This window comes from Coloeus monedula (assembly GCF_965178545.1).
Source record: "Coloeus monedula genome assembly, chromosome: 11".
In the NCBI taxonomy this organism is placed as follows: domain Eukaryota; kingdom Metazoa; phylum Chordata; class Aves; order Passeriformes; family Corvidae; genus Coloeus; species Coloeus monedula.
In genome coordinates, this window is record NC_138791.1 from 19,099,551 (window position 1) to 19,116,240 (window position 16,690).

Sequence of the window (16,690 nt, forward strand, 5' to 3'; positions counted from 1 at the left end):
TATGGACACTGTGCCAATGTTCCAGCTCTCTCTGCAGCAGTTCCCATGGCAGGAGACCACATCAAGGTCTTTGCTTAATGGATGTTCTCCATGGAGCAGACCCAGCAGCCTCAGGCATGTTTTCTTCTTTTCCCCTTTATTTCAAAGTGTTTCCCTGGAAAATCAGGAAAAACCTGGTGAGAACCATTGTTGTAAGGAATATGACATTTCCAGGGACAGCAGCCCCAACTCTCCCAGCTGTCTTCACAGGAGAGGTTCTCCAGCCCTCTGAGCAACTTGGTGGCCTCCTCTGGGCTGATTCCAACAGGGACAGATATCTAAGGGGTCTCTATCCTGCTCTACCCACCCCAAATGGGGGCACTGGGCATCCTTCAAGGCCACCTTGAGCAGAGCACATGCAGAGAACCCTCTAAAGTGATGCAATTTAATCACTCCAAGACCAAAACCTCTGCAAGACCTCATCACACTCAGCTCGCCTTCCTGTATCTCCAATGAACTTCCCGCTGTTCATTTCTTTGCAGAATTCTGTGCACACAGAGCCTCTCCCAGGCTCCAGAAAAAGCAGGAACCACCACTCAGCAGTGAGGAAGCAGGAAGCCTGCAAGGGTTTCACCTGCCTGCTGACAGGACAAGGCAGGGTGATAATAGAGTTTCTATATTAAAGCGCTGAGATCACAAGAATAAGATTATGCAAATCTCCTGACATTCCTGAAGACACAGAGAACAGCCTGGAATCTTAAAACCAGAAGTTAGGGGCGTGTCTCCATAAGGAAGGGCTTTGCTTTCTCCATCACCCCCTATTTTAGTCTTCTCTGCATTCTCAGAGCCCATGCAATGCCCATCAACACCAAGTGCAGCCACGGCCTCCTCTCTCCTGTTAAACACATCCTGTAGCTCATGGGAGCAACATTCCCTGTTTATTTTATATTGTAACAGACCAGACAGCATCAGAAATTCCACTTTTCTGCCCCTCCAATGGTTTAAACCTCTCTCCCAGAGTACTTAACCAGTGTGTTCAAGGCTCTGCTGTATCAGCACTTGGTTAAGGCTGCTTTATTCCGGGTTAGTTCCTTAGACTTTTATTATAAAAGGAGGATTTTTATCTATGAAACAGACATCTACATTGCAGAGAGGTTGTAAGGAGCATTACAGGCAGTGAACCAGGCAGATAAAGTAGTAATAGGGAACACAGAAGTATTTGAAGATTATCTTTTGGTTCTATATTACTTACTCTTCTTCAGTTCCTTTAAGAGTGTTTATCCTAAATCAGCCCATTGCCAGTTGTATTGGAAAAGCAATATATGTGATTGAGATATGGTGGGGAACAAAGCATCCACAGGTCCCGGAGCTGATAGATTCTGATTGATAAAATTTAATACTTGGGAAGGATAAAACCAGTCTACATTTGCAGTCTGGGTGATTTGCTATTTTATCTGTTCCCCTTTCACTATAGACAAGATGATGTAGATTTCAATAAATTGTTGAGTGAAATATCCACGATTTTCTCATGAGATTCTTTGTTTTTTCATGTGACAAAAAAAGTCATGGTGCAGGGTTGCAAGGGAAAAAAAATACTAAATTATTTGGAATAAATGATTGGCTTTTTTTAAAAATCAAAACAATGAAATTAATTGATCAGTTATTTTGCAGTGAAGGTTGATCCTGTGTAAATGTTTTAAGGTGTCAGATAAACTTGTCTATTCTGTAGCTTATATTGAAGAAGGAGATCAGTGTGTAACATTTGGACTTTTCGTGGAGTGAAGGAATGAGGTCACATGCATCGCTTTTCTCAACAGGAAAACCACATCTGGCACAGAGAATGCACTGAGCTGTAAATACCCATTTCTAAATGCTACAGCAAGAACAACAAATAGTGTAACCTACACCTGAAATCCCACTGACAAGATTCACATCCAAAAATCCCCTACATCAATCACTTGGGTAAATCTTGAAATTCCCATTGGAAGGAATTCTTTGAGGGCTTTGCAGCTGGAATGAGGGAGATAAAGCAGTGGTGGCTGGGGGGAACTCAGGGTAATTCTACAAGAAGTAATTCTGTGCTGGATCTCCAAAGGGCTGGGCAGGAATTTGGGAAGGGCTGAAATAGGCACAGACACTGTCAGCAGTGTGTGAGAGCCCCCTCTTCCCTGCCACTTTTCCTCTCTTCCTTGCCATTTTTTATTGTATGTATTATAATCCTTGATTATTATTTTGTTGGTAGAAACATTATAAAGAGAATTAGTTGCCTGAAGTGGGACTGTACCCATCAGAACCCAGGACAGGGATGCAAGAGAAACTTTCTGCAGGACCAGGGCACAACTACAGGTCCTCAACAACAAGGTCTGAGGGAAGGGAGAAGTTCCTGACCCATCTCCACTTAGTTAAAAACCTGTTGCTGTGGGAGCAGCGGGAAATATGAAGGAGAAAGGGTTTGGATAAGAATTAACCCCCTGCCAAAAGGACACTTGCCACAGTAGCCAGGGCCATCTCCCATGGAAGTCGGGCAAAATCAGTGTAGTCATGGCAGGGCTAAATCTGGCCCTCGAGGTTCAGCCCAGGAAGAGAAATCTGTGTTTAAGAGCTCTCCAATCTGGAGAAAACTCCTGCAGACGGCGAAGTGACTCTGGTGATGACAGGTGACAAATGAACCGTGCCGTGACAAGTGAGAAAACTGTTTGGGAATATAAAATATTAAACACATATTCCCTCTGTGCCCCTCCCTGGGAGAGGAGCAGCTCCTCAGCTGTGCCTCTGGCCTGCAGATGGGCTTTGGAGCAGGAGCCCTAAGGCTGCATCAACACTTACTGCTCAGAGCAAGTCCTGTGCTCAGCTCAGAAGAGAAATTTAATATTTTATGCTGCTAACTCTGTAAAAGCAAGGCAAAAAATAACAAAGGCCAGATGTAGACCAGCTCTACCGCTTCCCAGCATATGTTTCTGTGCTCTGGGTTTCTTGGTGCATGAACAAAAATCAAGCCAGCTCAGGGTTTTCCCCCCTCCCTCAACTCACCCTGTGTCTAATTTAATTGTGACCTTCCACTTTTTTCCTCTAGAGAGGCTTGGTATTACTTTGTAAAGGGCATTTTCACTCTTTAATTGAATAAGACAATCAGGTTCTGGCAGGAATTATTGTTCCCCACTTTGAAAATTAGTGCCTGGATTGGCCATTCAGATCATTTAAGCTGAATTGAAAACCCGGGGCCTGTGTTCCTCCTAAAGTGTAAATTACAGGTCCTCTCCCTTGGAAGCTCCAAAGTAATTTAGCTAGGTAAGGAAGCACTGATGAAGGTCCTTGGATGATTACACAGCTTTGGAGAAGGACAGGACCCAGTGGTTGTGGTTTTCCCTCTCTTTATGACAAGCAACTCCGTCAGGGAGTTTTGGGGGACAGAACAGCTTTCCTTTTACCCACAGTGGGATGCAGTCCTCCCCATGAGAACAAAAGTGGGAATTCCAATGGATTTTTAACCTGTTCTGGTGAATGGAGATACTCAGGCACTACCCAGGCTGCTCCTGGCTGACTCAGCTCCAAATCTTCCAGACCTGAGGTGTTAAAGGCTCACGAGTGCTTCAAATGGAGCAGGAGAACTCAGCAGGTGTTGAGGAGAAAATCCAAGTACTTAAAAAGCAGGAAATGGGGAATACTAAGCGGCTTTCAGACACCTTAATTAGAGATAACACCGCTCTTAATCTCAGAATTGAACTCATAGAAAATCAATTAGAACATTTAAAAAATTGAGATTAGATGCTAACGGGAAAAGATTAATGTATTGACAGCATTATCAAGACAAAGGAACTGTCAGAGGGTTTGTTCAGCAAGTTTAGTGCAGTTTGGAAAGCTGAAAAAGAGAATTTACTTTGCAGTGGAAGTTGTAGGGAAGGAGATTAGCCATTCCTTTGGGAGATATTTGGGTATTTGGAGAAAGAAGGATATTTCCATAACACACCCTCTAGTACCCAGGCTGAAAGAGTTTGGTGCTCATCTCCTAGAAGGCAATTCAGTACAAAAATACTGAGGAGAAGCAAAAAACAGGGAGTGATGTCCAACAGGGGGGCTTCTGGAGTGGTCTGGACAGGCACAGGCTGTAGCTAAAAGGGCTTTAACCCCAAATTTTTTGGGACTTTCTTTATGTGAGAGAACACAGAACAAACCCGAAATCTGCAAGTACAGGTTCTTCCAGAATTTGAGATAATTGTAAAGATCCAGTAGACTTAATTTTTATTGTCTGTGGTTAAAACAGACCTAAATTCTCTGATTCAGGCATCAAATTCAGACCCAAAATGGGGCCCCTGATTCATTACAGTCAGAGCAAAGGAAGGTAACAAATTGTCAGGTGCTAACACAGGTGCTGGAAATACTCAGATCATATCTGTGAGCTTCCTTGGAAAACTGCTGAGCTTGTCCTTCATATCCCTCTTCCCTGTGAGGAAATCCCTGTTGTGCTGCATCACTGCAGGAGCACCACTCCTGTTGCAATACATCACAGGCAACAAGAGACCCAGAAAAAAGGAACAGAAGTGATCTATCACAATTTGACACAGCCACATGGAAATGTGAGGAATTGTATTGATTTGTCCCCAGGAGCGTGGCTAATTTGTAAGGAGCCCTTACTCCTCATGCCTTAACATTCATTGCACATTTCAATAGCAAGTAATTACAGCCATTATATTTGGGATTATAAAATGACAAAACATTTATGAGGGGGAAAAAAAAAATCAAAAGTTCAAGAAAGCATGAAATCACATTAATTCAGATGAACTGTTGTAATTATGCAAGGTGATAAATTGGAGTTTCTCTAATTGTCTGTAACAATTTCATATATTAAAACACCCAAGTTTCCTTGGTTTCCTTGGAGAAGTTCTATGCTCCTTCTTAAGAGGGACTGGTTTGGAATGGACTGGTTTGGATGGACTGTCCCTGAGCAGGTTCAGGAATTTCAAACACGTGACTGGGAGGTTGAAATGAATGAGTTGCTGCTTGTGATTAGGTTTTTGTTCCTATCAGACATATTTAAGAAGCAGCTCCCTAATCCCAGGAAAACTGACCTTGTGTTCACTCTGTTGTGTAGTTAAATCTGTGACTCTGGCACCTGTAGGGCAGTTTTATATTAAAAAAAACCAAACAAAAAACCCAGATGTGTGGGTAATAGTGGTGGTGGGGAAATAAGAAAAAATATATTTATGAACAGCAATTGGATGTTGCTTGGAGCAACCTGGCCTAGTGCAAAGTGTCCCTGCCCATGGCAGGGGGTGGAACAGGATGGACTTTAAGGCCCCCTCCAACCTAAACCAGTCTGGGAATTATGATTATCTCTATTATTATGAACTTTAAAACATTAAGGAAATAGTAATGCATGGCTGAAGCTATTAATTAACCTGTTAATCAACACAAGTGCTTCAGCAGGAAAGATTTCTGTCCATCACTGCCATTCTGCTTCTGTCTCCAGAGGCCATTTTTCCAGGCAGACACCTCACCCACGCTGGGTTTGCTCCTCTCACTGGCAGGTTTGTGCTCAGCAAAGTGACACCGATGGTCACCTTCATCCAACGCTCATATTCTTCTCAGCCTCTGTTTTTATTCTGTTTCAAATCTACTTGGAAGACTTTCAGGCCATAAACTGGGATAAAGGCAGGTTGAACGGGCCTTGGAGCAACCTGGGATAGCGGAAGGTGTCCCTGTCCATGGCAGGAATGGAATGGGATGAGCTTCAAGGTCCTTCCAACCCAAACCACCCTGTAATTCCATGATAACATCCTTGACACCAGCAGGTAAAATTGGGTTACACCAGCTGAAAGAAGCTCTGGCCCATTCCTTCTCCCCATTCCTCTCTTCATTCCTGGCGAGGAGCTGACAGCCTCTTCCACCTCAAGAATTCCTGCTCCCATCAGAGAAAGCCGTGCCATTCCCTAGCTCCATCCCACAAAATGCCATATGTTTGGGGTGCTGTGAGCACAGCCCCTCCTCGCTTAGCTCTGCAACATTCACAGCCAGAGACGAGGCCATGCCACCCACAGCTGAGTCCATACATTCCCACTCCTCCTGGGAAGAATGGCTTGAGCATCTGAGCATTTTGCTTGGCCTCCATCACCTCATTATCACATCCAGCTGATTAATTGTGCTCCACCAAGAGCAGTCTGCCAATATGCATGGATCACAGGGGAAAAAATAGTGGTTTTTTGTTAAATCTCACAGCTGAGAGAGCAATGGAGTATGAGAGAACTCGTTGTTCTTCAAGTGAGATAAATACAGACAAAGAATGAAAGGAATTATGTAGGAACTAGGTGATAATTTATTTATAGATCTCTGCAGAAACACTGAAGTTAGCAAATATACCATCTGTTAAATAGTCATCTTATTCCTAAGTGCATATTAGCAATCTAAATGTGTGCCAAACACCTGATCTTAGCCTTTTCATTTGATACTCCTTTTGACAAGCAACATTCTGCTTTATTAGGTTATGTCATGTTATGTTATAGAGCTGTGCTAGGGAACAGGAGCTGGGAGAACACAGTGGTTGTGCTCTCTTGGTGTAAATGCACACCCAGGGCGAAGAGAAGTGGTTTTGACAGCAGCCAGAGTTTCAGAATAACAAGAGCAAAGTAGAATATCTGCATTTATATCCTCAGGTAATTATTTTTTTTTCTATATATGCACATAACACATTCCAAATTGCAACAAATCATTGCAAATACAACCCCACAAGTGGGAAAATGGGTGGAGAAATCTTTGTGGCAAAGACAAACATGACTTCTGAGGGTCCACCTCGTCCCCCTCTCACCCACCTGGACTGCAAAGCAAAAGTAGATTATTTTATAGTTCATTATTGAACCCATTTGAATGAGCTGTCACAATATTCCATGGGAGATGGTGCCTGCCTCGAGGAAGAGTCCAATAAAGATGGAAACAGAAGCAACACTGACTCCATTAATGAATTCTCTTTATCTATTTTGCCTTGGTTTGCTTTTGCAGAGGTGTCGGGGTTTTTTGTTCTTCAATGATTCTTTTTGACAGAGACAGACACTGAATAAATTCCCTTTGTACAATTATCTATCAAAATCAATCAAAGCAAAAGATCATTTCTGGTTTGGCCTGTGAAATTTTGGGGAGGTGAGGGTTTCTAAAAGATGCAGAGTGATGAAGACCTTGGAGTTAAGCAGTGGAATGGATTCTCTAAAGAAAATGTCTTTTTCTAAAGGTCTTTAAAAAGTGGGTTAAATAAGGTCACTGCATACTTGTCCCTGCCATGGGTGAGATGAAGAGATTAAATGATGATTTATGTGCCTCCACAGCTGCTTTTTTATACCTATGATTAATAAGCATAAAGGGATGGAAATCTTTTCTCCTGCACTGGAAAATTCAAGTTGCTTTGTAAAACAAAACTACAAATGTGCCATGAAAGAACCCAAACTCCGGCCTAGGGGTTTTGATCCTCAAGGTTGAAAAGTGGAGATTGAAAAGGCACAGCCAACTTTTTCCCCACATGGATTCAGCTGAAAGGCAGCGAGTTCAGATGGGATATTGGGAAGAAATTCTTCCCTCTGAGGGGAACAGGTTGCCCAGAGAAGCTGGGGCTGCCCCTGGATCCCTGGAAGTGTCCAAGGCCATGTTGGATGGGGCTGGGAGCAGCCTGGGGTAGTGGAAGGTGTCTCAGGGTGGAGCTGGATGAGCTTCAAGGTCCCTCCCGACCCAAACCATTCCATGATTCCATTATACAACCAAAGGTGGTCCCTTATTCCTATAAAACAGTGAATCCCCAAGAGATCTCATCCTCATACTTTTAATTATTCAAGTCAGGGACACTTGTCACAGTTTTAATGGAGAGACACAGACAGGTGACACAGCACCTAAAATGAGAGTAAAAATGATAACATGACATATTGTGCCATTAAACTAAAAATTGCTACCAGCAGCTCATTACTTTCCAAAATCTATTCCCATTTCAGAGCGAGGTATTACACAGCTAATTCTCAATTGTCAGGAAAACCTTTTCCTCCTGCTGCTCTGCGCTTCCTTTATTTTTCCTCCCCCCCTCCTTTCTCGGGTGTCTCATAAGAAGTGAAATTTTGTTCTCAGCAAAAAAAAACCCAGGGCTGATTTACCACAGTGAAAATATTGGGAAGCATTACTTAGACTGCACAGATTTTCCATACTGCCCAAGAGTTTTTTGAGGGTTTAACTCTATTTTTAAGTAGAAATTGCAGTTTGGTTCCTATTAGCGGCTGAGGGAAAGAGATAGGAAGGGGAACTGTGACCATTTTGTTGTCAGTGCCTGAATCTTAAAAAAATCTGAATTTTTGCACCTATCTAGTATTTTTTTTTTTAATTTAATACAATAAATAAGAGAATTTGAAGGCCTTTTTTCCCCTTCTCCCAGAGCACAAAGCCTCAGACCAGGCACCCCACGCAAATCTTGAAGGTTGTTCAAGGGACCATTTTTCCACAGAAATATTTGGTGCTGGCCTTTTTCTTCTCAGAGAACAATTCCCAGGAAAGAAAGAAAACGTGGTACATTTCCTCAGATGGAATTTTCAAAATGACTAAATAAATCCACACAATTTCAGAGACTGGCCTAAGCTTAAGCATGAAACCAAACTCTAATTAATCATATTACACCCATCTACTATTTTCTCTTTTGTTTAGAATTACAGGATGGAAAACAACTAAATAAATGAATTCTTTTTCTATTTTTCTTGGCCTTCCTTGTGTCTTTTTCCTCCTTGAACTACCCATAATCCAAGGCAGAGCTGTAACCAGCAGGCAATTAAAAGAACATCAGCGTTTAAAGCCCTTTCCCAGTGTATTGACAGGCCCCATCTATTGTGCTATGACAGCACCAGGAGGTGCTACAGGTGCTTAATTCAATCCAGCCCCTTCTGAGCAGACAATGTCTTCATAGGAGACCAATACCCAGGTGATGAAGAGGAGGAAAAGAAAAATTAACTGTGTAAAGTTCAGCTAAGGGGGAGAAAATTGATATATTGACATAAATAGCTGAGGCTGTACAGGTAGTAATCGTTATTGCTCTGACCAGCAAGGGCTGCTTCTCTCTATTGAACTCTGGCTCGGGTTGGTGTTCAGCTGATGAAAAATGGAACAATTGTTTGAAACAAGAATCTGCAGCAAGGTAAATAAAATGGGCTTAGGGCAGGCAGTTTGCAGCTCTGCGGTATAAAGGGAAGCTGATATTTACTGTATTAAAGCATATTTTGAATGTGTTTCGAGCAATCATTTCCCAAATGGCTCTGGCAAAATGGGAAGGCTTCTCATTAGGATGAGAACTGGATCAAAAAGTAAATAATGTGGTCTTTTTTTTGTTTTTTTTTTTTTTAAAGCACGACTTTTGTGTCATGTTTTGTAACTGAATTGCAGCAAATCAGGCTGATAATTCTTCAACATCTCAGTGAAATGTGAGGAAGCAGCAGCTTGAGTGTGGTGTTAGGCTGGGTAAAAAATAGACATGAAAAGCCATAAAAATCACCTGTGGGAGACGGGCATGGACATATTCATATAGGAGATTCATATTCATACAGGAGATTTCCCACTGAAAGTCCCCTTTTTCTCCCCTTTAAAACCAGTGCTAAAGCTCAAGGCAATTAAAACGTATCCAAGTATTTCAGCCAGTTTGGGACAGAACAGAATCTTTAAGAAAACAACACATTTTTATCATCATTTAAACCTGCACTCCGTGGGAGTGCTGCTGATCTTTAATTATCGCTTTTATATCTAGACCACAGCTGTTCTTTATTCTTATAGAAAAGGAAACACTACCAAATGCTTTTTTTTTTTTTTCCAACTCATGCAGATTAAGTCTTGCAAGTTCCAAAAACTGGTGCTGGAAAAGTCATGGAATAATAGACTGGCTTTGGAAGTAGAAGCTGTAAACACAAATTCCCAGAGTTGCAGTAGAACTGCTGTAGGAATAAATATTTTGTGCATGCCAAAGGACTCGGTAATGGTTGGACTGGATGATCTGGGACACCTTTTCCAGCCTTAATGATCCTGTAATTCCATGCTATCAGATTGGACAAGGGATTTTCCCATACAACTTCTCAATGAAATTATATTCTGCTGGCCAATATGTGACTCTGTTCTTGAGTGAATAAATGGATAGATCGGGGTGCAGCTGGGAATAAATCTGCTGACAATAACCAGGCTTTGTTTTCTCCTTCTCCCTCAAGACCTGGAAAACTTTGAGACGAGACTGAGAAGCCCGGTGTCCGTGAGAGAGGGACAAGGAGTGGTCCTGCTCTGTGGAACTCCCCCCCACCACGGAGGTATGGCGAGGGACACCCCGAGACACCCCTGCTCTGCCTCAGGAGAAGCAGAATTCCCTATGGGATTAGCACTGGAATTTGCTTGTGCATCAGTTACTGGGTTTACAACAAATTTGGATTTTGTTTCTTTAAAAGACACGGGGTTCACGCTGTTTTAGGGCCCTTTTTTATTGTTTTGTGAGGGAGTAGAGCCTCCCATTCCTTGGCACACAGGAAAAACAGCATGAAGGTCTGCAAGACCCTCTGCTGTCATTCCTGATTATCCCAGGGCCTTGGTCCTCATGGAATGGCAGAAGAGCAACCCTCAGCAATTCTTCCTACACCAGAACTCCTCCAGGTCTCCATGGAATTTTCAGTGCTTGCTGCTGCAATGCTCTCCTTTCAATCCTGCACCAGTCACATTGGATTTGCCATGAAGGCTTGGCTTCTGCTCTTGAATCCCCGATTTTATTCCTTCCTAATAGTCATAAAATAATTTAAATTGGAAGGGGCTTCTGGAGAGGTGAACTGCCTGATTAAAGGGGGACGGCCCACATCAGGGTTCTTAGGAATCATCAGTGCTTCAGATGGGGAATGAAAAGGAGTTTGCTGAGGAATTGATTTGGGGGTGCCTTTGCCTCTTGCTGTTTCCTCACCATAAGACCTTGGAGATCTTCCTTTCTGGGTGAGGTGAATCCAGGTGAAAATTTTACCCTAGTAAAGCAAATATCTATTAATAAAGAGGAAATATCAATGAAATAGTTACCAAATGATCTTGTTCTGGACTTAAGGAGCAGCACTTCTTGGATGACTCACGTTCTGCTTCTGGCAGCAGTGACTGCACATCCACAGGAGCTGCAGTTTTCCATGTCCTCCTCCCAGCAATCCTCAATTCTTCTTAAAGAAACAGAGGCATAAGACAAACTCCCAGGAGAAGGTAAATAGTGATCTAGAAAGAGGATATGGGATTTCAGAGAGGGAGAAAAACCCATCAATCAATAGAAAGCCTCCAGTCCTACCAAGAGGAAGTGTCGGTTCACTGGGTGTTTACAGCCATATGAGAGGAGGATATAATCAAGGAGACTAAGTGAAACCTGGTCCTTAAGGGCACGAAAGCTTCAAAGAGTTCCTCAAATGTATTAGTGGGGTAGGCAGAAAGACAACACATCCATCCTAGAGCCAGTGAACTACCCATTTTCTTCCTGCTGCAGGGTAAAATTATGATTTGACAAATAGGAAGGAGGAGAAGAAAACGTTCAGAACAAATAAATGGTTACCAGGTGAGTTACCCCCAGATTAATTGAACTGACAAAATGGGATCCATGAGCAAAGCCTTTACCAGAGTGTTCCTGCAGCTGGGGCTGGGAGCTGCTGACCAGCAGGCCTGGAAAATCCATTCCCTGAAATAACAAGTCTCCAGAGAGCAGAGCCTGAGTCCTTTTGTCATCCCTAAACACTGTGTTTAGGATCCAAAATTATCTTACAGGGGGATGAAGTGCATGGTGTGAGCCATGGTAAGTCAGACTATTTCAGGATGCTTGGGAAGTTGTTTTTGTTGGAAAGGATTGCATATTTAGTTGTTTGGCTTTTTTTAATTGAAACCCTTGCGTCCACCTCACAACACCTACAGGAGGAAGGATTGCTAACTGTGCTTCCAGCTCACAGTACAAGTGTTCTGTGCAGCACTTTAAATGCGGTGGGAATTAGAGAGATGTCAAGGAATTTGGAAGATAAGCCCTACCAGCAGCAAAGAGTTGCCTTTCCTGTGATGCAATGACTTGAAGGAAGACAGGAACCCTCTGTACAGCAGTTGTTTGAAGCAGCTGCTATTAATATAGGAAATTTGAAATAGGAAAGACAGGGTAAAACCTCCTGCCAACCTATAAAAGTCAGTATAACAATTGAAGAAGAGGAATAGATATAATAGAATGGAAAACAGGGAGGGTTCATTAATTCTATTCCCACCATATAATACCCAGAAGATGGAACAAGAGCTCCAGAAGTGTTTCTACCACCTGTGGTCTCTAGGGAGGTGCCTTACTTCTCTTTCTACCCCTCACATTGCCAGGTTTATCTGGTCCTGCACCACAGCACTGGAGTTAAACCTCCTGCTCGCAGGAAAACTCTGCAGGGCTCACCAGGACATTCAGCTGCTTATTAGACACCACAAGTGTTGATCCATGGTCAAAATATTTAAAGTTTAATTGGAATTAAGTTTGATTTTCCAATACATTTGACAAGGAAAGATATGCTGCTTCTTTTTTGTATGCTGGTTTCTTGACTGAGAGCATTGCCAAGCTATTTTTGTACAAGAAAAATGAGTGACTCACTTAAACAGAGGATAAGAATATATTAGCTTAAAACAAAAACAAACAAACCAACCCCACCAAGCAAACAAACAAATGAACAAAAAGGCTGCTCCAGCAGCTTTCACATCAGCTTTAAACTACCTCAGAGAACAAAAAGAGAATTGCATATTGCTGTGAACTGATGTTAGGACTTTCAGGATTTTCAAACACGAACATGAAAGAAAGAAAGACCCACCTAAGTTTATCTCTTAGATCAATTAAGCTATTAAAAATTACAGTAAATGAACACAAAATCACAGCCTCTAATTAGCTTTTCAAGCAAGAGCAGGGCTGCCCAAGGCTACCTGACCCACTCCAAATCCTCTGTTCCCTCAACCAGCTCCTCCTCACCTATTTATGCACAGGTGGCTCTGTTGTTATTTATGAGGCTCATTACCACACCTTATAAAGTTCAGCTGTGCCATCCCTCTGCTTGTTAAGAGACCCTCAGCAGGGCAGGGGGGACCAGGTGAGCTGCATTTTTTCCCGGAACCAGATCCCTGCTCTGCTTTCAGTTCTTTAGGTCAGCCCTTTTTCCCTGTACAATCAACACAGGTAATATTTTACTAGTGAAAAAAAGCAGTTTATAGAGAGCTCTGAGGTAGGGAAAGGCATGGAGGGAGGAGGCTGGAAGAAGCCTTAATTTCTGCAGCTACACATGAGCTTGACCTGCCTGTGCTTAAGAAGCTGCTGCCTAAATGGTAATACTTGACACAAGACTGTGGGGTGGACTGTTGTTCATTTATTTTCTTAGAAGCAAAGCCTGATCTAAAGCTTGTTTCCTTGGAGCTGGCTCCCTGCAGAGCTTTAAGGAAGTTGCTAATCTTGTTAGGAGCAGCAGGATCACTCTGCATTTGCATTTATTTGTGTGGAAGAGCTGCCCAGGGCCAGGAGTGGGATGGAGGCTCTGGGCTTTCCTCTGTGCTGACATTGCTGTAGGGAGACTAAATAAACCCCAAAACACTCCTAAGGAAGTAGGAGTCCTATAGACCTGCCTGGGAGGTAAAAATTCCCAATCCTCAGCCTGCAGAAGGTTGGGAAAGGAGGTGAAACTGGGCTTTGGAGAGGATGGGATGGGATGAGCAATGCTGTGAAAGGGCCTTTGGTTTCTGCATTTTATATTAAACGCTGCACTTGGTAAAGTGCACAATCTGAAAGGGAAGGTCTGAAGTGTCTCTCCCTTTATCAAATTTGGTGCCTGAGTCATGGGCTGAGAGTCCCTTTCTCTCTGCTCCTATGAATCTTTAATCCAGCTTTCCCACAGCTCGGGAGGGAGGGAGAGTCCCCTCCCTGAGCCTGGCTGGAGCTGCTCTGCTGCAGATCCAGCAGGATTCATTGGGATTTGCTTGGGCTGAGGGAAGCACTGAAATGTTCAGTTCCCCAGATCAGTAGATCAGGAATGATTATCAGCTCCTCCTCTTTCCCAGCTGAGCTCTAAAGGAAAACTCAGCGCTGGGAGAGGCTCTCCAGCCTGGCCAAGCTCAGGAATTTCCCACCTGGAAGGTGAGGTGGATTAACCAGTTTTTGGGGTCTCTGGGGTGAGAAGGGACACTGACACCACAATCACTTCCCTTGGATTAAAAAGGCCCCAAATAAACACACCCTAATATTGCAGCACTATGAAATAGCTCCTGCTTTGCCATAAAAGTGGGAGCAAGGGGCTTTTTCTCCTTTCTTTGGCTCAATCAGTGGATCTGCTCCTCTGATTTAATCCAAGTGACCCAAAATGGAAGATTTTGTAACACAGTATTGGATTTTCTACTCTATTACCTGTTGCTGCAGTAACTTTTCAAGGAAAGATACTGAGTAAGGGAGTAGGTTGCTGGTATTATGCCTTAAAAGCATGAGAAAAAGTTCAGTCTCCTAAGTTTGGCTCCTTTCTCTTGAGACTTCATCCAACTCCCACTGAAGTCAATTAAAATTAGGGTTTCTACAGACTTTAGTGGAGCTGAATTAGGCTCTAGGCAAGGATGGCCTGCGGATGGGTGATGAGGAACCTGCTGTTAGGAAAGGGGGAGTGTTTATATCCCTCATACTGGGGGAAAAGGGATTTAAATATGAATAAGAGGGGTCTGTGCTTGTTCCCCATTAATGGAAAAATTCATCAGTAGTCCCCAAAGCAATGGTGGGGAGCAGAGAGGAAGAGAGGCACAGAAACTCCAGAAAATGAAGTCAGCTGGAACCCCCTGAGAACTGAAATCAGGACAGAAAAGGTCTGGTTCTCTTTCAGTGATTAATTAATTCACAGATTGACCTCCTGAGGAATGCCTGTGTAGCATAAAGTTGGCTTTATTAGAGTTTTGTTTCATTTTATTCCATCCTGTGCAGAAGATTTAGCTGCATCACCTGCTGCCAGGGCTGGAGTCTGGGTTTTGGTGCCATGCCATAAAATGTTTTAAAGAACCTTCCTGGGAATCCTTTTGGAGTGTTGGCAGGTACAGGGCTGCCCTTAGACAGGGTCAGGGCTTTCTTCAACCCTGTAATTTCCACCACCAGAACTTTGGCAGGGAAATTTCCAAACTGCTTTTCCCTATTAGTCATTTTCAAAATTACTTCCAGATTCTCTTGGATACACTATCCTGGCATGGAAATCTGGGCATCCAAATGTCAGGTTCAACCACTTAGAGTGGTTTTATTGCCCAGAGGTGCCTTGGTGCAGGTCTGGGTGAGGAGGAAGGCAAAAATTCCAGCTGGCAGGAAAAGCACATCGGAGTACCAGCCCTCAGTGCTTTGGGAAATCTGGGGAGACGGCAGATCCAAGGTATTTCTTCCAAAGAAATGCTGACAACATTTAATTGAACATAGATTGAAGTATTTACCTCGCAAATCTTCAGCGTTTTCTGTAGACTCCCCATCTTGCAGCTTAGAGACCTTCAAGAAATGAGTTGAAATCCGAATTTTGCACACTTTGGTCTGCTTGCCCAGACAGTGTGCATCAGCAAAACCGGTGCCTGAGACAGGAAAAGTGTCTGCGTATCTCTGCAAGACAGAGCATTTCTGATCCTTCCTGTAGGAAAACCCCTCCATCTCCAGATTTTCCCCTGTAAATGGATGCTCAAAGTGCATGGGCAGGTAAATGTGCCAACGTAGGGCTTTAATCTTGTGGGTGAGCACATGTACCTGCACACACCTTGGATTACACTAGAATTAATTGCTGCATCTCCCAGGTTTACTGCAGACCTCGGGAAAGTTTCGCATTATCTGCAGTAAAACGGAGCCTGTTGCAGGATTTAGCCAAGTATAGAAAGTGTCATTGATTGCTCCCTGGAGATGCATCATTTCTAATGAGAGTCCTAAAATGCTGCAAGCTGATAACATAAAACTCCACAAAACTACTGGAGTTTGCAGACTTATTACCATACTGCTCCCATGCCGGAGCTGGGGGGGGGGGGAAAGAGACATAAATAATCTTTTTGGAATGGGGTTGTTGATGGGGGAAATGTGTAAAAATGAAGCCGTTGGCAGAACACTGTTGGCTTATGAATTATGCATTTAATTAAGGGGAGCTAAACTGGTAGATTTGGAAAGTTCTGATTTACTGTGGCTTGTAAAAGACAGGATTTGAGTCCGGCTCCTGCTGTTGGGTGTGGAGCAGCTGCAGAGTGGGACTGGCAGGACACCCTGGTTGACCCCACACTGGGGGATCAGCTCTGAACCTGCTCCTCAGCACCCAAGGCTTGGCCCAAAAGTCTCTCCCAAAAGCAGGGAATGGTAAACTCCCAAGGATATCTGTTTTTTCTGGGTGGGCTGGCCAAATAAATCAGTTTTAAGTTGCCTGGTCTTCTAGATCTACATTATGAAGGTTTGCATTATGGAGCACCATGTGGGAAAAGGTGGGGCAGGAAGTGAGAACAGGGCAAGAAGTATGGAAGATAAGGGGATGTTTGTTATCAAACATGCCATGAGATCAAATACTAAGTAATCTCCAAAGTACTTGTGTGCAGCTCAGCTCCTTCCTCCATGAAAATCCAATGATCACGCTCCATGTTACCAGTTTAATTTTTCCATACTGAGGGTGAGGAAAGGAGCTGCAGCACTGAGCAGCAATTTGCCCTCTGGATTTTCGGGGGGAAAGCGCCATAAACAGAA

At 43.3% G+C, this 16,690-nt stretch overlaps 1 protein-coding gene across 1 annotated transcript in view; it reads left to right on the plus strand.

Annotated features, from left to right (window-relative positions):
- The window catches only part of CNTN6 (contactin 6), a gene marked incomplete at both ends in the record, with an annotated part of 98,730 nt that overhangs the window by 32,059 nt on the left and 49,981 nt on the right, over positions 1 to 16,690 (plus strand). Inside the window, one exon of the mRNA XM_082288498.1 lies at positions 10,179 to 10,274. Within this exon, the coding sequence (XP_082144624.1) occupies positions 10,179 to 10,274 (96 nt within the window). The remainder of the gene's footprint in view (positions 1 to 10,178; positions 10,275 to 16,690) is intronic.